This window comes from Pseudorasbora parva, chromosome 23, assembly GCF_024679245.1.
Source record: "Pseudorasbora parva isolate DD20220531a chromosome 23, ASM2467924v1, whole genome shotgun sequence".
NCBI classification, from domain to species: domain Eukaryota; kingdom Metazoa; phylum Chordata; class Actinopteri; order Cypriniformes; family Gobionidae; genus Pseudorasbora; species Pseudorasbora parva.
The window spans coordinates 21956757-21983643 of NC_090194.1; the positions used below are offsets into that span (position 1 = coordinate 21956757).

General features: G+C 37.7%; 1 protein-coding gene across 1 annotated transcript in view; it reads right to left on the bottom strand.

Moving 5' to 3' along the window:
- Nucleotides 1–484: 484 nt before the first annotated feature.
- The window catches only part of slc27a6 (solute carrier family 27 member 6), a 38207-nt gene continuing 11804 nt past the window's right edge, over nt 485–26887 (bottom strand). Inside the window, exons 5-10 of the mRNA XM_067432488.1 lie at nt 23117–23311; nt 13223–13313; nt 8145–8343; nt 7915–8012; nt 7371–7501; nt 485–1960 (exon numbers count right to left, since the gene is read on the bottom strand). Of these exons, the coding sequence (XP_067288589.1) occupies nt 1784–1960; nt 7371–7501; nt 7915–8012; nt 8145–8343; nt 13223–13313; nt 23117–23311 (891 nt within the window). The 3' untranslated portion in view covers nt 485–1783. The remainder of the gene's footprint in view (nt 1961–7370; nt 7502–7914; nt 8013–8144; nt 8344–13222; nt 13314–23116; nt 23312–26887) is intronic.

Below are 26887 nucleotides of genomic sequence, written 5' to 3' on the forward strand. Positions count from 1 at the left end.
ACCAATCGATTATTTTCAATGAATCATTTAAACGACGAAAGAAACGATTCGTTGAAACGACAAAAAACAAACTAAAACAAAAACCCAAAATTAAAGTGGCATCTCTATAAAATCACCCTTGATTGAAAATCATTAGCCTACTTGCGCTTTAAATTTTGCATTCATGAACCTGGACTGGAAAAAATAATGTTTAAAATAAAATAAAAATAAAAATTATGCTTTGGTGTTGTTTGAAATAAATAGAAACAGTAGAGGCAGACACAGACATTACTTTGTTAAATTCTTGTTTAATAAACTGATAGGCTAATATTGTTCTGGTAGGCCTATAAAAAACGATAGCACTGGGGCTTGTGTGATATTTCTGCTCATCTTTATGGCGACTTTGAAGTGAAACCTTTAGTTTGACTGAGGCACTTTGTAAACAAATATCTGGCAATGATCTGGAACCTCTGAATGATGGAATGGAACCCCAAACAATAACATGTATAATTTATTTTCAATTTTATTATGAGGTGAAATACTTGCAAACACACAATCAACGTACAGTTACAGACAATATAGTCGTGATATGGCTTTCTTCCTCAGTATCATGATATTATAAAACAATTCATTGATATAACAGACTATAGATGACTCTACACCGTTGTTAAAATAAGCTTCACAAAGATGAAGAACAGGAATTAATTGTTCCTAGTCACAAAGTCTGTTGAAGAGGTAGCATAAGTGTTGAAGGAATCTATTCAGTTTTACTTTTTCTGTTTCTTTGAAATTTGATCAAAACCAAGTTTGACGTTTGAGATGAGTGATGCATTGCATTGGTTTATAACATGCTTTTGATTGAACAAAAAACTGATTGTAAAAACGTGAATGCATGTAAACAAAATTGCATTTTATTATTACATAATCAAGTTAATAAAACTGATTGAAACCATGTCTAAAACCAAGTTATGTTTTAAATATAATTCACAGTGATTCTGAAATATTTCAAGTGCCATGTTTAACAAAACTAAAACAAAATCAACCAAAAATAAGAAAATCTTCACTTTCTATGATGCTCAGAAGCTATATATATATATATAGTTCGAGGCACATTTAGACTTGGTCTGTGTATTTGAAGTATTCAAACTGCATGTGTATTACACATAATTATAACATTACACAGCAAACATATACAAAATAATTCAAATACACACAGCCACTCAAGTCAATTTCAGAACAGTGTATGAGTGACTGGCTTCATAAATCAGCCGGAAGACCAGAATTTAGTTTGGAATTCCTTTTTACACAATTTAATTGAACTGTAATTTCAACAGTAACTATTCAAATTTTACTCAGATTGAGTTACATTGTGGGAAGTTAAAGCTCAAGGTGCTCATATGACACACACTAAAGCAATTATATGTGAAAGTCTCTGATTTGAACATAATTTTTGCAATCACCAAATATAAAGGCTTTTCCTTCGTAGCACACAAACATTCACTATAGCCTACTATTTTTTACCAAATAGCCTGTTCCTTAAGGTCTTGGTGCACTTCCTGTGTGGATCTCAGCACACACAACTGACAGCAGACTGTTCGCCCATGTCCACTGAGCATATCATCATTACCCTCTTTTATATCTACTAATTCAATATTCACTAAATGACACGGTCTGCAGCTCTGATCAATAATTCACTATGGAAGCTGATCAAATATACAGCGCTACAAATGAGCAAGCGTGTCCCTCAGCGTCGGCAGGGCTAAATCAGTTCTCTAAGGTATCGTGGTGCTTTTAAGGACTCAAGCTAGACTTTTTTCTGACCATTTAATATACTATCATAGACAGAGCTGGTCAGGGGAATGTAGCTCTTCTCTGTGTAGTCCAGGAAGTAGAGCGGGTCGCTGATGCTAGAGGGGTTGAAGCCGCTCTCCACCAGACCAAACTTCTGCTGCTTGAACGTGCTCGTCATATCCATAGACTCCTATAGACGCAAACCATATGACATACTGAGCATGAGAAAGCCTCAGTTCTGAAGGCAGATGGTTGATATGATTGATTGTGATGAAGTGCATGTAAATAATGAAACTGATTGGGCACATGAAAGGGTCCAGAAGGCTCAATCTAGACACATAAAAGGCCTTGTTTCCACCTGGTATTAAAGGGTTAGTTCACCCAAAAATGAAATGTAATTAATGACACCCTAATGTCGTTCCACACCCGCAAGACCTCCGTTCATCTTCGGAAACACAGTTTAAGATATTTTATATTTAGTCCGAAAGCTTTTCTGTTCCTTCATGAAAGTGAATGCACACTATATGGTCCAGGTAATAAAAACATCATCAAAGTAGTCCATATGTGACATCAGTTAGTTAATTAGAATCTCTTGAAGCATTGAAAATATATATTTTGGTCCAAAAATTACAAAAACTATGACTTTGTTCAGCATTGTCTTCTCTTCCTGGAATCATTAATGACAAATTTCATTTTTGGGTGAACTAACCCTTTAAAGGGTCATAAAACACACTTCAGTGTACTAGTATATGTGTAAGAAAACATCACATTCTGTTGAGCTCCTTTGTGCTATTTTTATCTTCCAGGTGTAAAAGCTTCATTGTCTCAACGTTACAGGACATTTTCTTACACCTATAGTACATCGATGAATCATCTGCGTCTCAGAATTATTCATGAGACTGTGTCATTATCCTATTAGAAGACACCTTGCTTATTCACGACAGCATATGATGATTTCCCATGACAGATGCTATGTATGCAACACGCTTTCTGTGAAAAATGTTTGTCCTTGAAAACAGCTAAAGTGCCCCTATTATGCTATTTTAAAGACTGGTTTTGTTTGTAATATACATTGCACATTACATTTTTTAAATGATTCTGAAACGACTCATTGAATGAATCAGTCTCTTTAAATCCCTCCTTTCCGCGAGCCACTCTGCTCTGATTGGTCAGATGGCCCAGTCTGTTGTGATTGATCAACTGCTTACAGCACCCGTCGGAAAACAAAATGTCCATTACCATAAACTTCAGCTACGGAGGCTTCCTACAGCTCAGCGATTGTACATACTGTAAAGGTGATGATTTTACCATATCAATCAGAGCGCCATACTGATGATTAAACATTGGAAAAATAGTTATTCTACCAAACCCTTCAACACAAGGATGACTTGATCAGGACGTTTCAGTGATACACTACTAATTTTGAAGTACATTATGAGATGTTGTAACTGTAATTCCTCACCATCACCATTAACAAGTATATGTCAATCAACAAGCCCATGTGTATATTTCTAATTTATTGTGGTGCACATGCAGGAATTAACAGTGCACATGTTAGCAGAGTACTAACAGTAATGACTGACGCAACATTAAAATTTGCAAAAAGACATAAAAACGTAAGATATTTTTAACACCTGGTAGAAAATGTACACAGTGGTGGCCAAAATTATTAGAACACTTGGCATCTGGGAGTCATCTATTTGGGCCTGGATTTATTTTCCAAGAGGACAATGACCCGAAACATTATTCTAACTATTGCTGGAACTACCTGCAACGAAAGGAATCTGCTGGAACATTGAAAATGATGGGCTGGTCCCCTGAAAGTCCGGACCTTAACCCTGTCGAGCACATTTAGGGCGAGTAAAAAAAAAAAAAAAAACTGGATAGATTTTTTGTACATTCAAAGGAAAACATTTGGCTACAGTTGCAGGCAGCAGGGACTTTAAGCAACAGCCACTGATGGAACGGCAACGGCGTTCTGGCGTTCTATTGCGCATGCGCGACTTTAACTGCTACTTCGTGACGTTCTGCTGTAACCGTCTACTACGGGAGAAGAGCTGATTTGCCGTAGTCATTAATACGTGACAGATTAGATAAGTAAATATAGTTATGTGGCATTTTAATTGTATCTGTTTATAATTTAATGCCAAAAGCAACCATTTCCTAGCTTTTTAAATTACATGTTTCTTTATATTTGGTCAAATTATGTTAAATGAACCATTACGCCGTCTCTTTATTGTTGCTTAGTGATTTTTGCGTTCTTTGGCTACGGCAGTTAAAAGTTTATTTCCGGTCGCTGTTGCCGTTCCATCAGTGGCTGTTGCTTTAAGTCCCTAACATTAATTTTGAAGTTCTCAGAGGAAATATCTTGACACTACGACAGAAAGATATGCTGCAGTAAATGGTACAAAAGGTAGACAAACCAAATATTTAAGTTATAATATTTGATGGTCAGAGCAACTATCTGCATGTTTCATGGACATTATGAAATGAAATCATGTTTTGGAGGTTAAAAAAAAGTGTCAATATTTTCATATCTGTCAGGTTTTCTAATAATTTTGGCCACCACTGTACATCAATAATTAATCATACTTACAGGTTATGATTCTGAGGAGCAAGCTAACTGGATACTGACCTCTCAAGAGCAAGATTTTTGCGAATTCCGAAATAAAATGTAGTAAAAAGGTGCGTAGAACTGTCACGCAGTGGGATTTGAATTAGTTCGAACGGTTCGGAGTTGATGCTTTCTTTTAGGTGACAATAAGGGATAATGCACACCCAGCTGGTTGTTATGAAAGAATAAACCCGACAGAGTGATCAGGACCCCAACGCGATGCAGAGGAATTTGCATTTCTCACAAGCTGAGGCAGGCTCGCAATGGTACTCGAAACCGAAATGGGCTATACAATCTAAAAAATAAAATAAAAAAAACATGTTGGTTGTCTTAGCTTACACCTCTCCGAAAAATGAATATAAATCCGATCTTCAATTCCCACGCTATATTCAAATTTAACAGAGTTCACGTCAACGAAAGCAAGAGATATGAGCTGCATTTTATTTCTCATCAGCTCATTTTAAGATCAAAGACCACAATATGAGAGAGTGAGCTAAGCACTGGTAAGATAATTTAGTCTCATTAGTTTTAATGAAGATGATTGTGTTTTTGAGCATCTAAGACCTATTTTCATTTCACTTGCGGCCGTTTGCGTGTTAGCTTGCTTTACTCATTTGCACTGATGTGTGATGACGTAACGCCGTCAAATCTGACTACAACATGTCATATAGCCTATACATGCTCTCACATGTAAAAAATTTAACAATTTGCCAGGAGTAAAATTTACATGTGAGATTTTACACTATGTAACTTTTCCGTCCGCTAGAAGGTGCCTATTCAAAACAAAGGCATAGGTTGATGATGCCAAGTTTGAGCACAGAATCTTTGGACATGCGGTTTTTACCTCACAGCCGGTGGAAAAGAATCGGATAGGACTAGGGCAGAAATCATGTTCATGAATGTGATTATTAACGTTACTGAAGTATGAAGCAGAGCAGGACCGAATGTTGAGGAGCTGAGCAAGGCCGCTGGAGCGATTGTTACGCAAACACACGGCTCGCAGCGGGACTTTTATTATGAAGGGTCTATGCGGCTGCGGACTCAAAACACTGTGCAAGCCAGTCTTGACAGTCGCTGTGTCATAGCCTCATCTTGCTTCCACCAGCGCAGCACATCTCATTGTTTCTTTAAATTAAAGCTGCAGTCCGTAACTTTTTTGGGTTAAAAATGATCCAAAATAAATTTTTGAGCAAGTACATAACCAGCCAGTGTTCAAAACTATCTGCTTACCGTAGCTCGATTTACAGCAGTAAGCTTGTAATAATGTTTTTAAGTCCAGTGGTACTGGTGGATTTCCGCGGGAAATTCAAACATATGTTTGCGTCATTACGTCACATCTGTACACATAAAGAAGGAGTCCCAGTTAGCAGGGTATCGCATGTGATGTAAGGATGCTGTAAGTGGAAATAGCCTTTCTCACAGTATAATTATATTTATCAGTTTGATGGCGGATCCAAAAAGGTTCAAACGACGATTCATCTGTTGTAAAATGCAAAAGTCTTCGGACTTTCGGAGTGAAAAAAAAAAGAGACTTCACCCGGGCCGATGCGAAAACAAGGATAATTAAAGGTGGCGTGAACTCGGTGTTTTGAAGGTATTTTTCAGCTTTTTTTCTGCCGGACAGGTAAGACATTTCAATGGTTGAATTGTGACATGTGTAACAGTAGTACGACTGTTCGCTTAATTCATGCAGTAAAGGAGTTTTCTTTGTTGTGCCTTTCTTGTTTTGCTATGTGCATTATGGTAACATCAGTTATTTTGTGCTTGCTATGAGAGGGAGGAGATAAGACGATTAGAAATTAGACTGCACAGAAATGCAAACTGTACTACAGGTAGTTTGACGTGATATGATAAACGATCGTTAGATTAATCAACACGATGTAGCCTATTACAATGCTTTTTTCTCCTTACTTGGTCAGAACAAAAGTGGATGTTTGTTACTTACTTGTTTAAATTGCATTCTTATGTCGGTCATACTTTCAAACAGTAAAGTCTGTGATTGTGAATGACAGTATCCACACTGGCGCGGTGACTGACAGCCCTTCTCCTGACAGCTGCCCATTCTCCTCAAAACATTGTATCCCTCCGCGCTGTGCCGACCGGGGCACGTCTCACGTAAAGTTGATAATTCAGCAAATAACTGCAATTGCATTTTTTGAACAGAGATGGCGACAAAGAGGAAAACTACAGACTGCAGCTTTAATGTAAAAAAAAATAAAATGAAGGAGAAGCCTAAAAAAAGCCAGAAGCCCGGCCCGCGTTTAAGGTATGACGTGAAAACTGGACCAAAGCCAGTTTATTGGCGTAAAAAAGTCAGGGCCCATCGTGCTCGGGCAGAAATGTAGGGCTCTAAAAGGGAATATTCGAAACATCTTAATAGGGGCACTTTAAAATATTCACCTCAAATCTATCTGCATAGCTGTCAGTGTGTTTTATTATATTTTAATAAACATACTTTACAAAAAAAAATATGAGGACACTGATTATTAGTTTTGAAGGACAAAATTATCACAATTTAAGAGAGAAACCAAGCATTTGTGTAATTAGATTTTTTACTATACCTGAAACCTTATAATTTCTGAGATACAGATCATCTTCCAATTTCCATGTGTTTCAACCAGCCCTGGCATGGAAAACTCTTATCATTTACTTTGTGGGGACTCTCCATAGTCATAATGGCTTTTATACCCTACACTGCCCCTACCCCTAAACCTACCCATCACAGGAAACATTCTACATTTTTACTTTCTCAAAAAAAAAAACTCATCCTGTATGATTTATAAGCCTTTTGAAAAGTGGGGACCACTGGCTGGTCTCTACAATGTAGGTGATCTCAGGTTTTACTATCCTTATGGGGACATTTGGTCCCCACAATGTAATATAAACAAGGACGGACACACACACACACACACACACACACACACACACACACACACACACACACACACACACACACACACACACATAGTTAGTGTTTGTTTTGTACCTGTAGTCTAATGAAGAGAGGTCTAGCGTATGATGGCAGTTCTTTGAGGACGATATTGAACAGTTTCTTTCCATCAAATGTGCACTCAGGCCTCACAATCACTGCAGCCATTCCAGCACGGCCCTCATTTCCTACGTACAAAAAATGCAGTGGCTTTTTAACTTCCAGTTTAATCTTTCATCAGCCAATCACAAGCAAACGCTATTATAAAGATTAAACAGTCAAAGAGATTGTAAAACTAATACAAACAAAACTAATACAAACAATCGAGCAGATATTCCCTTTCTAATCTCTCAGGGATTCAGTGTAGCTGGTGATTTAGGTAACAAATGTACTTGCAATATTTTTGAGCTTTTTGATTATATTTGCTATATATCTCAATATTTCTAAATTATTATTTAAAAAAAAAAAGACACATTCCAATCATACAAAGCATAATTTCAAGAAAAGGGCTGTAGTAATCAAGCATATTAAAAATGTAAAGTCATAAAATAGCAAAAATAAGGCATTATCCATTTATCCGTGCATGTGATGTTTACAGTACCTGGAACCTGGACTCCATACACATTGGCTTCCTGAATAAAATCTACCAGTCCCAGTATCTCTGTCACTTCAGTGGTCGCCACATTTTCACCCTTCCATCTGCAAACAACGCCAATATGCAAAATGTATAGCTTAATTTCATCAATAAGACCATGCTGGTATGCATACCTGCTTGATCACATATTTAATCATGGTGACGACAGGCCTGTGAGGTTATGTGCTCCTCTCTACCTGAAAGTGTCTCCCACTCTGTCTTTGAAGATGATAAAGTTGTCCTCATTCTCAGCCATCAGGTCTCCAGTGTTAAAGTAGGCGTCTCCTTTGACAAACACATCTCGCAGGATCTTCTTCTCCGTCAGTTGTTTGTTTCCAGCGTATCCGAAAAACGGACTCTGACTGCAGATCTTAGACAGCAGCAGCCCCGTCTCACCTGATCATTAGCATACAAATACCACATGAGCAGAATAAATTGAAAAAATGTAAGTCATCATGTGTTTATTTACAGAAGCACATTTCAATGATTATGTGATCATCATAATTATGTGATTTTCACAGACCTCAAGTATTTTACTCATACTGAATAAAGGCTCAAAGGTACACTAGTCCTCAACACCTCAGAGACATCAGTCAGTGAAAAAACAACATTCATCTTGTCAGTGAAAAAACAAGAAATAGGTGAATTGTGAGTAGAGCAATCACGTTTATTTTAAATTATACTGTTATATTAATTATACTGTTGTCTGAGGGCAACTTATGATGTTTGTGTGGTTTTTACATTCAAAAACATCATAACTAATAAGTAATAGGCTATTTTCTACACTGGTTTTGAGGCTGTCTTCTGGATGCTGGGTTCTGATGGGCGTGACGCACTGGAGACTTGGAAGTAAACGTCCACGGCTATGATTGGATAATATTTGCATATTTAATGAGCTTAAGCTCCCTTATCAGTTCAGTGACATGAGAAAGAAGAGAGAATGAGGGGGAAGCAACAACCTGAATGATTGGCCCATGCGTGTCTGAGTCCAGCATGCAAAATGTATGTTTCTGTTAGACACGTACACAAGCAAAACGATCTATAACAATGCAATACTATAAAAACACGTTTAAAAAACGTCAGATCCAAATTCAGCATCAACCGGAGATTTGTTTACAAACGATTCTGCAGTGAATTGAAGTGAACGTCTTCCCCACGTGAGCTGGAACTTCATTAAAAATAGAGTTCAACCACTCATTCCTTATTATTAGGATTAGAAGCATGGAAGAGGCGGTGTTTCGTCGCGCACTGACGTCAGTAGAGGCACAGGACCATTTGCTGAGCCTGGTGTCTATATCGTAATGAACAACTGGCAAATCATATTCATAAATTCATGAATATTGAATATTAAATCCCTTTTGAGTTAATTATTCCCCGAGCCAGAGAGTTTTTCCGAGAAGAGAAGAGTTGGGGCCTGCTTGGAGGGCCTGCATTGGTGGCCTGGCTCAAGGGCCAGCCACGATGACGTGTTGGTTCAGCCAGAGAGAGAAGAGAGAGAGAGGGAGGGCATCCGAGCACCTCTTTTAAGGTCTGGGAGTAGTCCCACCCTCTGGGGTTAGACTTAACCAATGAGAGTGTTGGGATTTCCCGGCGGGAAATTCCTCAGCAGATTTTATTGTCCTTTGTTTGAAAGTTCGACTCAGTGGGTCTCTGAGTCTTCATACTATAATTAATGCAACAAACACACACTGCCTTTTCTGAATAAGTGATATACATGGAAGTGTAAGTCGTGAAGTGAGCATTAATTTGATAGGAGACATGACATATATGAGGTTATCTGAACTAGTACTTTGTTAAGACAAAGACAAAAAGATGCAAAATACCATACAGAATAAACATTTTACCAGACAGTTATGTGTTTACATATAATGTCCTGGGGTGCATGTTCATTTATAGATGGTTTGTCTATAATTTGAGGCAAAAGCTCTGTGTCTTAAACTCTTTGTGTATAAGACTTCATGTGGCCGAATTCTCTTGGGGGCCATAAAACACCTTATCAGATGGTTTCCAGGGTGACTGAAGAATCTCCCTCTGTTGTGTTGGGGGAAGGTCTGCCATCAGCACAACTTTCAAAACCTATTTGTTAAATGTAACTGGCGATTGTGTGTTTGATTCGCCTGAGTCGCTACAATATAAAAGCTTTTCTTTGACTAACAAGGAAGTTTTCAGTTCTGAAACTAGAGGATATTCTTTGAGGATATTACCATGACCTTTTATATATCAAAAGCTCAAGGGAAAGTTGATTCCTCAATTCATCACCCCTTTAAGATCTTAAAAAAATACTGTGGGCAGTATGTGCTGACATCGGGCCTCCACAACCTAGGTAGGCTATAGCTGTGTGAATTTAAAGTTTTATTGTTTCTATGCATGTATTTTATCAATCTATAAGCACAAAGACAATACAACCTTTTTTGTCTCCATATTGTTTTAATCCTTGATGAAGAAAGCGCAAGTTGCTGTGTGCAGTGCGAGGAGGACGGTGATGTGATGCACGCGTAAAAGGGTAATTGATTGCTCGCGGCAATGTGCACAAAAAATACTTCACTACACAATTATTTCTTTATTTTCGTTTAAGCCTATTAGTTTTAGGCTATACAGAAAGGTCTGATTCATGCACTGTTACTTACAACAGTCACTGTGTTTTGTTTTGTTTTTTTTCACAAAAAAAAACATTTGAGTTCATGATTTTAAAGTAGTGTTTTTTATGGCAGACTAAAGACTAACAGACTGCTGATTTTTAAAAATCTTAAGACCAGGGGATTCATTGCAAGTTTTACACATTTCGCACTTGTGGATCATAACCCGGGTTTGCTTCAAAATGCCAAAAGAAGAAACAGGGGCAAGAGACAAAAAATAGAGAGTAGGCAATTTATTGAAAACTGCATTTAAACTCAAACAGGCCGATCATCAGCATTTTAAAGCAGCACTTACAACCCGGTTATGATCCACAAGTGCGAAATGTGTAAAACTTGCAATGCACTGGTCTTAAGATTTTGTTCAGGAGTGTATAATATATATATATATACACACACACACACACATGACGATATATATATATAGCGGTGAGTATTCCACATTCAACACCTGTGATTGGCCAACTACGTTGTAGATATCTACAAACATGTCTGTGATTGGTTACATTTTTCTCATTGGAGAAAAAGGTTTATTTTTCTCCATCATGCCCTGATGGAGTTTTGGTTCCTTGCCACTGTCGCCTTTGGCTTGGCTTGCACAGTTGGGAACACTGAAAATATGATTAAAGTTATTCAACTTATTATACAAATAAAATGTATGAATTAGGTCTTATTTAATTCTATAAACTATAATACTGATCTGCCAACATTGTCGCTATATGATAAATTAAAATAAGCTGATAACATCACTGTTTTCTCCAGAACGACTGCACAGCCAAATCTAATTTTGTCGCAATATTATCCTGTTTGACACTGTGAAGCTGCTTTGACACAATCGTGATTGTAAAAGCGCTATATAAATAAAGTTGATTGATTGATTGATACTCACTGAGGCGAAAACACGTTGGAAATGTAATCATTTGACGAGTGCAAATACAGATACACACTGGATCATTTGCTAGCTCCTTTTCGCTAATAATATGCTATTATTACGAATTCTTATGGAGGATTGAATATCATAGACCAGCAGTTGTGGGCAGCGTTTCCCTCTTAAAGCAGAAGTAGCAGCAGGTTGGCTGTGGTTTGAGTGAGAAAATGACAAGCTATTATCAAGTCTGTCTCAAGCTTGGAACAGCGATGTCCATTGGGTCCATGGACATGCCTTCCCCTACCACTCCTCTGGCGCCGGGCCTGGTTTTGTGTGTTTTCACTGCATTCACACTGTAAACCAGTGCTGCCTCTCAGTCTTTTTGCCACTCAGTGGGGCATAATAGCAGTCACTCCAGCTGACGGTGACGTCACGTGCATTCCCTCTATTGGCAACAGGATTAGGTATAAAAAGAGCCTCTCAGAGTGACAGTGTCCTTTAGAAGTCAAGATGGGCAGAGGATCACCAATTCCCTTAATGCAGCAGCAATATCAGAAAGAGTTTCTCAGAGAAAAATTGCAAAGAGTTTGAAGTTATTGTCATCTACAGGTGCATTTCTGTGCGTAAGGGTCAAGGCAGGAAAACCATACTGGATGCCTTCAATATTCAGGCCCTTAGACTACATACATGCTACTGTAATGGAAATCACAACATGGGCTCAGGAATACTTCCAGAAAACATTGTCTGTAAACACAATCCACCTTGCCATTCACCGTTGCCGGCTATAGGTCAAATATATGACTCTATAGGTCAAAAAAGAAGCCATATCTAAACATGATCCAGAAGCGCAGGCATTTTCTCGGGGCCAAAGCCCATTTAAAATGGACTGTGGCTAAGAGGAAAACTGTTCTGTGGTCAGATGAATCAAAATTTGAAGTTCTTTTTCGAAAACTGGGAGGACGTCATCCAGACTAAATTGGACAAGGAAAACCCAAGTTGTTATCAGCGCTCAAGTTCAGAAACCTGAATCTCTGATAGTATGGGGTTGCATGAGTGCATGTGGCATGGGCATCTTACACATCTGGAAAGGCAACATCAATGCTGAAAGGTATATCCAAGTTTTAGAACAACATATGTTTCAGACGTAGTCTGTTTCAGGGAATACTTTGTACATGTACATTTTCCAACATGACAATGCCAGACCACATACTGCATCAATTACAACAGCATGGCTGCATAGAAGAATGCACAGTCCAGATCTTTCACCCATAGAAAGAGGGTGAAAGATCACCCTTTATGTTGAACATTGTCAACTGTTGAGCAACTAGAAGCCTGTATTAGTCAAGAATGGGACAACATTTGTCACCTCAGTCCCCAGACGTTTGCAGACTGTTATAAAAAGAAGGGATGCCACAGAGTGGTAAACATGGCCTTGTACCAACTTTTTTAGATGTGTTGATGCCATGAAATAGTTTTTTTTATTTTATAATTTATATTTATTTTTAAGGGACATATTTTTCCCTTAAAATTATACATTTTCTCAGCTTAAACATTTGATATGTCATCTATGTTGTATTCTGAATAAAATATTGAAATTTGAAACTTCCACATCATTGCATTCTGTATTTATTCACAATTTGTACAGTGTCCCAACTTTTTTGGAAGTGGGTTTATAGTACTATTCATTAGTCCTGCATTATGTCCTATATAGTTACTTAGTATTTATTACCATTATTCTAAAGTGTATTTCTTAGATTATTTCAGATGTTCTCACCTTTCTGAACATGCTGGCAGAATCCATTGTGGTCTCTGACAGGCTCATCTCTGATTAGGTCATATTTCACCAAATCATACTTAAAAATCATCTGCAAAAACAAACAAAACACTCAAGTGTTTCAGACATTTGTTGGGTTCAGCATTTTCCAAGAGGATATTGATTAGTGGTCGACCGATATTTAATAATACACAATTTAATTTCAAAGACATGCACAATGCTGCAATAAAAGTATTATTTATTTACATAATACTAACGACAATCATTTGAACTGGATAATCTTAAAAACAGATTTAAACGTCTTGATTCTGTAATAGTGTAATTGTTCTAGAATCTGTCATTTTTAAACATATGCATAAAAGTTTCTCTAATAAAGATGAGGTAATAATTATAATACACAACATACAATTATACATACATGTCCAGTCACATTTATTGTTAGTTGATCCTGTAACTACATTAATTATACAAGTGTTGTATGTGTGCAACATATCCCACTAAGGGGGTTTTGTAATCTGAAGCATCTAAGAATAGTGTATTGAGGATTACATGTCAATGCACTTGCTAGCACCTGTCTGCTCACACTGATTATGTATTATAGGAACACTCAGGCTCCATGATTAAGCAACAGGTTGACAATATGCCAAGTGAGCATTACTCTCATTTCGAGCCTCAAAGACAGGGAGCATCTCTCAGTACTACTGACAGTGTAATAGTACTGACACTTATTACAATGACACTGTGATGAGTGTCAGTACCATTTCCTTTAGTGTACAAATGGTGTTTGTTTGTTTGTTTGTTTATCTAGTTCTGGTATACAAACGCAATATATGGTGAAAAGTAGTGGCACCACTTGAACCACTGAATTCAGGGCCCGTATTTATCAAGCTTCTCAAAGTGCTATTTTAGTCCTAAGTGCTGAGAATTCATGAAATGTACTCCTACTTTCAAACTTAAATATAAAAGCAAGTTATCACATTTCTTAAAGCTAAGAATCACTCTTACTCTCCCAGTTATTTAAGACAGCTCGAGAGGTCTCTCAAGTGGTTAGGAGTTGCCAGTAGGGGCTTGTGATGGCACTGAGGAGACAGAATGTGTTCGAAATGTTTAATGACAAACAGTTAGTCAAACGGTATCGTTGGGACAGAGCAAGCATCATCTTTTTCAGCGCTGGTCAATGTTGGGCTTTATAATAAATAATTAAAACGCTGTTCAACTAATTCATAAAGCAGTAGCAATTGCTTCTTCCTCCTGCCAGTTTGGTTTTCTTTTGGAATCCATGTTGGCTGATTATATATATCTAGGCTATAGGGCAGTTAACAGCACACCAGTTTAAAAATTGTAATTAAGACATGTTGGAAAACATGATTATCTTTCATTTCAAATTTGTATATTATGATGTATTGTCTTGAAAATTCTTTATTGTCAAATGTGTGTTGAATGTAAACTCCTCTTAGGAATTTCACCATGCAATGTAAATTTATCTGAGAATATTCTTAAATAAGAACATCTATTCAGTAATTGGTTCATGTCTATAACATCATCCAAAATCCGTTTGTGGCACAGCAAAGTGTTGTAAATCAACTCTAAGACTGACACTTAAGATTTATTCCTACACTTTACTTAAAGTATGATTGGGATGGTTGATAACTAAACTTTGTCCATTGCAAAGTTTCCGCCAGTAGTGGGCACTCATGCAACGCAAGCAATGACGCACATCCGAGTGAACGAGACGGAGGGAAGTTCATGAGTGAAGGGCATAATAAAATCGAACTGGAACACAGCATAAGATGCTTGATAAATACGGGCCCAAGTGTTTCAATCAGACCGTTTACCACAGGTGTATAAAATCAAGTACCCAGCCATGCAATCTGCAGTTACAAACAATTGTAAAAAAATAAAATAAAAAATGTTTTCAATTGTTTCTTTTATATAGCTCAGTGAATTCAAGCATGGTACTGTTCAAGGATGCCAACTTTGTAATAAGTTAGATTGTGAAATTTTCTGCTAGATATTCCTAGATATAAGTGGTTTTATTCATAATTGGAAAGTGGATATGTTTAGGAACAGCAACAACTTGGTCTTAAGTCAGAAGACCATGTAAAGTTAGAGCGAACAGGTCTTATTCAATATCAGTGTCAAATGCTCTACTGTATGAATGGGCAACAATTCCCACAGAAACCCTTCAAAATCTCATGACAAACTCCATATTAATGTCTAAATATCTAGAATGTGATCTCCGTCCTGTTGGTGTAATGATCAGGTGTCCCAATATGTTTGTCAATATAGTGTCACATATAGAGTGGGGCAAAAAAGTATTTAGACAGCCACCAATTGTGCAAGTTTTCCCACTTAAAAAGATGAGAGAGGCCTGTAATTTTCATAATAGGTATACTTCAAGTATAAGAGACAGAATGAAAGAAAAAAAAATCCAGAAAATCACATCTCCGGCATGTCTGATTTTTAAAGAATTTATTTGCAAATTACGGTGGAAAATAAGTCTTTTAGCATCTAAGTCAATAACACAAGTTCATCTCAATACTTTGTTCTATACCCTTTGTTGACAATGACAGAGGCAAAACATTTTCTGTAGGTGTGTACAAGGTTTTTTTACACACTGTTGCTGAGTTTGGCCAATTCCTCCATGCAGATTTCCTCTAGAGCAGTGATGTTTTGGGGCTGTTGCTTGGCAACATGGATTTTCAAATCCCTCCAAAGATTTTATATGGGGTTGAGACCTGGAGACTGGCTAGGCCACTCCAGGACCTACTAAAAGCTACTTATGATACCACACCTTCATTGCCAGGGCAGTGTGTTTGGGATCATTGTCATGCTGAGAGACCCAGCCATGTTTCATCTTCAGTGTCCTTGCTGATGGAAGGAGGTTTTTACTCAAAATGTCACGATACATGGCCCCATTCATTCTTTGCTTTACACGGATCAGTTGTCCTGGTCCCTTTGCAGAAAAATGTCCCCAAAGCATGAGGTTTCCACACCCATGCTTCACAGTAGGTATGGTGTTCTTTGGATGCAACTCAATTTGTCGTGTTTGGAGGAGAAAGAATGCTGAGTTTTTACCAAAAAGTTATATTTTGGTTTCATCTGACCATATGACATTTCCTAATACTCTTCTGGATCATTCAAATGCTCTTTAGAAAACTTTAGACAGGCCTGGACATGTACTGGCTTAAGCAGGGGGACACATCTGGCACTGCAGGATTTGAGTCCCTGCCGGTTTAGTGTGTTACTGATGGTAGCCTTTGTTACTTTGGTCCCAGCTCTCTATGGGTCATTCACTAGGTCCCCCGTGTGGTTGTGGGATTTCTGCTCACCATTCTTGTGATCATTTTGACCCAACGGAGATCTTGCGTGGAGCCCCAGATCAAGGGAGGTTATCAGTGGTCTTGTACGTCTTACATTTTCTAATTATTGCTCCCACAGTTGATTTCTTCATACCAAGCTGCTTACCTATTACAGATTCAGTCTTCCCAGCCTGGTGCAGGTCTACAAATTTGTTTTGACTACAACAATTGTGTCCTTTAACTGCTCTTTGGTCTTGGACTGTTACTGACTTTTTGAGGTTGTGGACAGGTGTTTTTTATACTGATAACGAGTTCAAACAGGTACCATTAATACAGGTAATGAGTGGAGGACAGAGGAGCTTCTTAAAGAAGAAATTACAGGTCTGTGAGAGCCAGAAATCTTGCTTTTTTTGTAGGGTACCAAATCCTTTTTTTTCACCATAATTTGCAAATAAATTATTTTAAAAATCAGACAATGTGATTTTCTGGATTTTTTTTCTCATTCTGTCAATCAATCAATCAATCAATCAATCAATCAATCAATCAATCAATCAACTTTATTTATATAGCGCTTTTACAATCACGATTGTGTCAAAGCAGCTTCACAGTGTCAAAAAGGATAATATTGCAACAAAATTAGATTTGGCTGTGCAGTCGTTCTGGAGAAAACAGTGATGTTATCAGCTTATTTTAATTTATCATATAACGACAATGTTGGCAGATCAGTATTATAGTTTATAGAATTAATTAAAACCTAATTCATAAATTTTATTTGTATATTTAGTTGAATAATATTGATCATAATTTTAGTGTCCCCAACTGAGCAAGCCAAGCCAAAGCCGACAGTGGCAAGGAACCAAAACTCCATCAGGGCATGATGGAGAAAAATAAACCTTGGGAGAAACCAGACTCAGTCGGGGTGCCAATTCTCCTCTGGCCTATTAACACACCGTGTATGATTATTATTCTGGCAAACTTACAGTTCAGGATTATATATAGTCAACCATAGTAAATGTGTAGCTATGATGAAAATTACAGGCCTCACTCTCTAATCTTTTAAGTTTATCTTTTTAACTTGCACAATTGGTGGCTGACTAAATACTTTTTTGCCCCACTGTATACAGTGATGCTTGAATGTTTGTAAACCCTTTCAAATTAGTCTAAATTTCTGCATATGACCCAAAACATCATTACATCAAAACATCATTACAAAGTCCTAAAAATAGACAAAGAGAACCCAATCAAACAAACAAAAATATATATGCATATTATATACTATCAATTATTTATTACGAAAAAAATTCTGGTAACTGCTGATCAGCACTGCACAATGACTTTCAGCCAAAATTTTAGCCCATTCCTCAGTAGAACAGCTTCAACTCAGGAATGTTGGTGGGTTTCCTCACTTGAACTGCTTGCTTCAAATCCTTCCACAACATTTCAATTAGATTAAGTTCAGGCCATTCCGAAACATTAACTTTGCTCTTCTTTAACCATTATTTGGTAGAACGACATGTGCATGGGGTCGTTGTCTTACTGCATGACCCACTTTCTCTTGAGCTTCAGTTCACAGACAGATGTCATGACATTTTCCATTTTGAATTAACTGGTATAATTCAGAATTAATTGCAAAACAGACAATAGCATCCGGATACTTCTGGAACAAAATTATGAACCTCAGAACAAAATTCCTGTAAATCTCCTTCCACCCTCACACCACCAAAATTCAACAGAATCCTTCCAACCAAGTTTGAATAAGCTTCCGGGAGTCAAATAAAAGCGAGTTAAGCCCAGCTTTACTAAATGGCAAACTACTGTGAGACCACAATCCTATTAAAGTGTTGATGGGAGTGATATACAGGGAGTGCAGAATTATTAGGCAAATGAGTATTTTGACCACATCATCCTCGTTATGCATGTTGTCTTACTCCAAGCTGTATAGGCTGGAAAGCCTACTACCAATTAAGCATATTAGGTGATGTGCATCTCTGTAATGAGAGGGATTGTGGTCTAATGACATCAACACCCTATATCAGGTGTGCATAATTATTAGGCAACTTCCTTTCCTTTGGCAAAATGGGTCAAAAGAAGGACTTGACAGGCTCAGAAAAGTCAAAAACAGTGAGATATATTGCAGAGGGATGCAGCGGTCTTAAAATAGCCAAGCTTCTGAAGCGTGATCATCGAACAATCAAGCGTTTCATTCAAAATAGTCAACAGAGTCACAAGAAGCGTGTGGAAAAACCCAGGCGCAAAATAACTGCCCGTGAACTGAGAAAAGTCAAGCGTGCAGCTGCCAAGATGCCACTTGCCACCAGTTTGGCCATATTTCAGAGCTGCAACATCACTGGAGTGCCCAAAAGCACAAGGTGTGCAATACTCAGAGACATGGCCTAGGTAAGAAAGGCAGAAAGTCGACCACCACTGAACAAGACACAAGCTGAAACGTCAAGACTGGGCCAAGAAATATCTCAAGGCTGATTTTTCTAAGGTTTTATGGACTGATGAAATGAGAGTGAGTCTTGATGGGCCAGATGGATGGGCCCGTGGCTGGATTGGTAAAGGGCAGAGAGCTTCAGTCAGACTCAGACGCCAGCAAGGTGGAGGTGGAGTACTGGTTTGGGCTAGTATCATCAAAGATGAGCTTGTGGGGCCTTTTCGGGTTGAGGATGGAGTCAAGCTCAACTCCCAGTCCTACTGCCAGTTTCTGGAAGACACCTTCTTCAAGCAGTGGTACAGGAAGAAGTCTGCATCCTTCAAGAAAAACATGATTTTCATGCAGGACAATGCTCCATCACACGCGTCCAAGTACTCCACAGCGTGGCTGGCAAGAAAGGGTATAAAAGAAGAAAATCTAATGATATGGCCTCCTTGTTCACCTGATTTGAACCCCATTGAGAACCTGTGGTCCATCATCAAATGTGCGAATTTACAAGGAGGGAAAACAGTACACCTCTCTGAACAGTGTCTGGGAGGCTGTGGTTGCTGCTGCACGCAATGTTGATGGTGAACAGATCAAAACACTGACAGAATCCATGGATGGCAGGCTTTTGAGTGTCCTTGCAAAGAAAGGTGGCTATATTGGTCACTGATTTGTTTTTGTTTGGTTTTTGAATGTCAGAAATGTCACAGATATCCCCCTAAAATAGCTAAAGCTAAAAACTAAAACTTCCAAAAATATTCAGCTTTGATATTAATGAGTTTTTTGTGTTCATTGAGAACATGGTTGTTGTTCAATAATAAAATTAATCCTCAAAAATACAACTTGCCTAATAATTCTGCACTCCCTGTACAGTTGCAAGAAAAATAATGTGAACCGCTTACAGAATCTGTGAAAATTTGAATAATTCTAACTAAATGAAAGAGATCTATTTGTATTTTAGTCCTATTTTCTATTTAGTGCTGTCCTGAATATAGATAATTTACTTCCTTTTTTTTTTTTTTTTTTTTACATATAGTCAAAAAAAACAAACAAAAAAAAAATCTACATTTATTAAAAAAATACACGTTCAAAAGTTTATGAATCATTGATTCTTTATACTGTGTGTGTACATATATACACCAATCAGGCATAATTATGACTATTCCTAATAATGTGTTGGTCCCCCTTTTGCTGCCAAAACAGCCCTGACCCATCGAGGCATGGACTGCACCTGAAGGTGTGCTGTGGTATCTGGCACCAAGATGTTTGCAGCAGATCCTTTCAGTCCTTTAAGTTGCGAGATGGGGCCTCCATGGATCAGACTATTTTGTTCAGCACATCCCACAGATGCTCGATTGGATTGAGATCTGGGGAATTTGAAGGCAAAGTCAACACCTTAAACTTCCCTCCCTACATGCATCAATGAGCCTTGGCCGCCCATGACCCTGTCGCCAGCTCACCATTGTTCCTTCCTTGGACCACTTTTGATAGATACTGACCACAGCAGACCGGGAACACCCCACAAGAACCTCAGTTTTGGAGATGATCTGACCCATTTGTCCAGCATCACAATTTGGCCCTTGTCAAACTCGCCCATTTTCCTGCTTCTAACACATCAACTTTAAAGACAAAATGTTCAATGTCAAATGTTCAAAATATTCCACCCACTAACAGGTGCCGTGATGAAGAGATAATCAGTGTTATTCTTTTCACAGTGGTCATACGTTATGCCTGATTGGAGTGTGTGTGTGTATATTATATATGTCACATGCCTGTCCTGTCTTGTGTGCACATGTGGGTTTTGTTATGTTGAGCATGTGCTCGTGTCTGTTAGATCCCTCCCCCCTTGTTATCTCGTTATTGGTTTCATTTGCCACACCTGTTCCCTCTTGATTTCTTCCCTTCTTAAAGGCGGGCGTACACTGTGCGAATTCGGACACTCGGAAGGTCGTGAGATATTGCAGACGCTACGAGTCATTTAATTTGATCATCGCATCAAATCAGCTGGTACACGGCACGACTGTTTGCACCGCGAGCCGGCCGCGATCACACGAGTTTTCATGTAACACAGACACCGGAGCTTTCAATATTGCTGCTATAGCTTCAGATACAAAAAATAAAGAAAAAAGGTGTGAAAATGATTTGTTGAAAAGCAGAGAAAAGCCATTCCTTTTAACCGAAACAACCAGAGGGAGAGAGAAGAGAGCACGTGAGAGAGAGAAAGTGTGTGTGTGTGTGTGTGTGTGAACGCAGTATGTGGCAGCCACTGAGCTAATAATAGTCATATAGATTGAGCGTATGTGACGTGCTTGTGCATGATTTGGCAATAGGGGACAGCCATATGCTGGTAAAAATTGGGCCGACTCCCCGAACTTTTTAAACATGTTTAAAAATGATCGTAAGGTCGGGAGGTGCTCTTAACGTGCTCGGCTCGTCTCGTATTTCCTCTCACACGGTGCGAGCCGCGACCATACGAGCATCCACGATGTCCACGCGATTTCTCCCGAGAAAAAAAAATCGTCTGCGAGTTCGTACGACAGCAAAAATCGCACCGTGTACGCCCGCCTTAAGCTCTTTGTGTTTGTCAGTCCTGGTCGGATCGTTTTACTGTCTACTGTCCCGTTTTCCCTGTGACCCTTCCTGGTATGTGTTTTGTATGTTATTATTTGGTTTATGTGTTTTTTTTCCCCCTCGTGGGTTTTTGCTTTAAGTTTGTTTTATTTGTTAATAAATATCACCTTTTTGCACTTGGATCCTCGCACCAGTTTTTCTTTGTATCAACCGTGACAATATATATACAATAAATATAAAAAAATTAATATTGTGATATTACAATTTAAAATAATTGGTTTTCAATTTATTATACTTTAAATGATTGTTTATTTCTGTAATGCAAAGCTGAATTTTCAGTATCATTCCTCCAGTCTTCAGTGTCACATCCTTCAGAAATCATTTTAAAATTATGATTAATTTTAAAAGTTGGAAGCATACTAATTCCAACTAATATTTTTTTTCATAACCTGTGATAGTTTTTTTTTTAAATAATACTTTGATGAATAAAAAGTAAAAAAAAAAATAAATTTAAAAATTAAAAAAAGAAGCAAATTTTTTAAAAGTAGAAATCTTTTATAACAACAATACTGGTCAGTAATTTGGGGTCAGTCATTTTTTTTTTTTTTTTTTTAAATAAATCAATAATTTTATTCAGCAAGGATGTGTTAAATTGATAAAAACTGATAGTAAAGGAGATTTATATTATTTGAAAATATGTTTTTATTTTGAATAAATGCTGTTCTTTTTAACCTTTTATTCATCAAATATATTAGGCAGCAGAACTGTTTCCAACATTCATAATAAATCAGAATATCAGAATGATTTCTAATAGATGATGTGATAGACTTGGATTACGATCCTGAAAATTCAGCTATGCATCACAGAAATAAATGACAATTTAAAGTATAATAAATTGAAAACCAAATATTTTAAATTGTAATATTATAATCACAATATAAAATTTTTTTATTTTTGATGAGCAGAAAAAAACTTATTTAAAAAAAAAAAAAAAAAAAAAAAAATATATATATATATATATACACACACACACACACACACACACACACACACACACACACACACGCATATATACACATGTATATATGCATGAACATCATGTACATAAACCAACTTTGAGGACAGATCTAGTAGTTTGTCCTTCAGTCTGTCTTTTGACTGTGCAACAATAGGCAAAACAACTAAGCTGAATACAGAGTACTCTAGATTAAAAAGAATTGGACTGTGCACTGTTCCATACGCTAACAATTGCGTAAAAACCTATACTTTGGGTTCAATTTAGAAAAAAAACTTAACACAGAAACCTTCATCAAAACAAATAAACAAACTAAACAAGAACATCTTGAACACACAACAGGATGATACTTCTGTTCTGGGTGTCATTGAACCTGGGCCTATGACATCAAAGCACAGAGATGCAAGTAACGAATTCTGGCGCAATCCCATGTTTGTTGTATACCCAACATTGAGACACACCACTACAGATCAATATAGATAAAAAATATTTATGAAGACTTGCTTATCTTTTTGTTGCCCTCTAAACTTGACAACCAGTCATATGCCCAGGGTGAATTACAGGCATTGAGTTGCTGAACTAACCTTGTAAAAGAAATTGGAGCGGCCGACTGCTCCGATCTTGCCAATGTGGTTCATGAAGCACAGGTTTCCTTCTGTGGAGCCGTAGATCTCACACATGCGGATCTCCCCGAAACGCTGGAGAAACTCTTTCCATACGTCCTGCCGGAGTCCATTCCCAACACCCATTTTCACCCTGTGATCCTTCTGATTCTCTGCCTAATAGACATACAACACATCAAGATAAAGCTTTTCACAATCACATAGATCACATTCATGTTAGAGACGACAGAGATGTCTTGGATGCCATGAGAAAAACTGGAAAAGTTGTACGCTTGATCTGGGTTCCATTTTTCATATATAACTTTAGGTTTGAGTCCAGTGTGTAATTGTCGCTATATGATAAAATGAACTGATGACATCACCGTTTTCTCCAGAGCAGCTGTACAGCCGAATCAACATTTTCCTGTTTAACAATGACTACGTTTACATGGACAATAATACTCCGATATTAATCTGATTAAGACAATACTCTGATTAGGAGGCTACCATGTAGACAGTGATTTCTAATTACCTTAATCCGATTTATGTTTAGTTAGCTTATGACTTTAATCAGATTAAGACGTGGAGTATGCCTATTTTAGTCGCATTATCGGAGAGCATTACCGACATGTACACACCTTAATCTAGCTATTAACATCCATTATGAGATTTCGCCGCATTTTGTGACAGGACACATACACACAACAGGGAAGTGCATAGGGTGGGGAGGGCTTTGGGGGTTCGAATCTCTGCCCTTTTTAAAAATGAATCAAAAGTGCCCCTCTCAACAATCATCGATAATATTGTGGCCAATAAAACAGAATTGGAATTATAATTAATATAACAATGTGTAAAAAACAGTAACAAATGGCGGAAAAGTCCCGTTTATCTTTTACATATCTGTCAGTCTGAAATGTCGTTGCCATAACGCGTTGCTATGGGCGGTGTGTGTTTTGCTCAGGTTTTGCTTGACTGTTCATTCTGAACACTGCATCCTCTCTATATTTTTTAATTTTTGTTGTAATTATTATGCTCATTGTAAAAGTAAAATACAATAAATTTGTATCTGTAATCGCAAACCTTTGGCTCAGAGACCGTAAAAAAAAAATGGACGACTCGACATCGTCCGTTTCCGCTTGCCAGATCTGAAGCTTTCAGGCAGCCTGCACGGCGCTGACATCTTGGGACAGAGTCTGCGTAGTACCGATTTCGGGACCGGTGTCATGACAAATCCTGTCCGCCTGTGAAATCGTGTCCGCTGGTAGCGGTTTTAAATGCCTGATCAAAAGTTGTTATACATGGTTCTGGACAAGCAATTAATTCATTGCCATACTAAGTACACACATACACACGCAAAACATTGATTTGAAATATGAAATTGATTGCTATAATGGGAGCAAAAACATGTTCTGAATTATTTTGACTGATAAACTAAGTACCAATACAAAATCATGACATAGTAATGTACCTATAATGTAAATACATTTACCTATAAGTAATTAAACATATGCTTTATAAGACATTAAAGACTATTTTAACACAATTTAAACAGCAAAAATCAAAACACGATTGTGTAATAATTTTAATCAGGCTCTGAACAGATTACCTATTAAAATTTCTTTCAGCCAGTCGAATCGCTCTGGGCGTCCTTGCGGACACGATTTCACAGGGGGACAGGATTTGTCATGACACCATAGTTGCGCAGTAGAGAGCACAAGCCTGCCCACACTCTCCAGGATGCAGAACAATTAATTATGTTGGTGTGAAATAAATATTTATGGAAATGTAGAAATTAAAGCTAAAGCTCCAATCTGCTCCCAAAAATTCAGAAAAAAGTCCGTTAGTGCCTCAGTGACAATTTCATTCAGAGAAGTCGTCGATCTCAGCTGTCAATCATGACGTCACACCCCCCATTTAATTAAATTGTAATTTTATAATTATAGTTTGCCTCGCGTCCATTAGAAAACACAGAGGGGCGGCTATACTGGGACCGGTCACCGGGGGGCGATCGAGGCGCAAAAGCTTCAGTATCTGAGAGGGATTCTGCAGGCTTGCTTTGGCTTGACGCAGGAAAAACAATCCAAACAGTCATGATTTTTAAACCTTTTTCATCATTAACCAAAGCTATTATTATAAATGTAGGCTGTCAATAAGGAGGAAAGAGGGGATCTTCAAAAAAAACAGAAAGAGACAATACATAATATTAAAAAAATAAATTAACGTAAATGTATATAGAACATTATAAAAACGAGTGGTTTTTATACTTAATGTAAAGTAACACTGTCCAACAGCGACAGCCGCAGGTGAAGTTAGCGGGTTTCCTGAGCCCATAAAATTAACAGACCTGCCAAAGTCACGCAATGATTGGATGTTGGAGAACATAGCGTGGCATGGGGACGTAATGAAGTGCCATAATCGATCTGTTCTATAACATGTAAAATGGGAACATGAACAGAGTACTCTAAAAGTCATGTAAACACCTAAATCAGAATATTGTCTTATTTAGAATAAGGTCAAAAATTAGATTACTGCTGTCCATGTAAACATAGTCACTGTGAAGCTGTTTGAAGCAATCGTTACCGTAAAAGTGCTATATAAATAAAGTTGACTAGACTTGGCTTGTAATTCATGAAAAAAATCATTTAAAAAAGAATATGTGAGTAATGTTGGTCTATATAGTGTTGGTCTACACTACCACAATGCTAAAGTGTTCTGGGTGGCTGTTACATGGTTTATATGGTTTAAAAAAAAAGCTCACCCTATGGCTCGGATCATTCCTTTAATCAATCAATCAATCAATCAATCAATCAATCAATCAATCAATCAATCAATCAATCAATCAACCAACCAATTTAATTTATATAGCGCTTTTACAATGGCGATTGTTTCAAAGTAGCTTCACAGTGTTGAACAGGACAATATTGCAACAAAATTTGATTTGGTTGTTCAGTCGTTCTGGAGAAAACAGTGATGTTATCAGCTTATTTTAATTTATCATATAGCGACAATGTTGGCAGATCAGTATTGTAGTTTATAGAATTAAATAAGGCCTAACTAATACATTTTATTTGTATATTTAGTTGAATAATTTGGATCATAATTTTAGTGTCCCTAACTGAGCAAGCCAAGCCAAAAGACAGTGGCACGGAACCAAAACTCCATCAGGGCATGATGGAGAAAAATAAACCTTGGGAGAAACCACTCAGTCGGGGTGCCAATTCTCCTCTGGCCTATTATCAAATAGTGTATAGTTATTATTCTGGCAACCTTACAGGTCAGAAATCATATTAGATCGGAATATAAAAAAATTCTGGGTATCACGCAAGAGATGGGTTTATTTAGGATGGCGCATCGATTACACTAAAGTATACCAATGAACGTATAGGTTATTTTTTCATGCAGAGCTGCATTTCTCAGTAAGACCATGTGTGTGGGTGAACAATACGAGCCAGTCAGACCAGCAGAACGGCTCCATATTCACAACGGCCTCATGGTTGTGTGTGCAGTCAGTTAAAACTCATCAATGGACTGACAAACATTTCTTGCTCTTACATGAGACACGTCCCATTTTGAAATGGTGTGTACAGAGATTCATATGTGGATGTTCCAGCTGAGGAATGTGCATTTTTGTGCTTATGTGCGTGTCACTATAATGTTTTGTGAGTTTGTTTAGCTAGCACACTAGTGTGTCCATCGTTAGCATATTGATGAATATGGTGTGACCGTCCGGGCCGTGTTAGAGGACGGGCACAA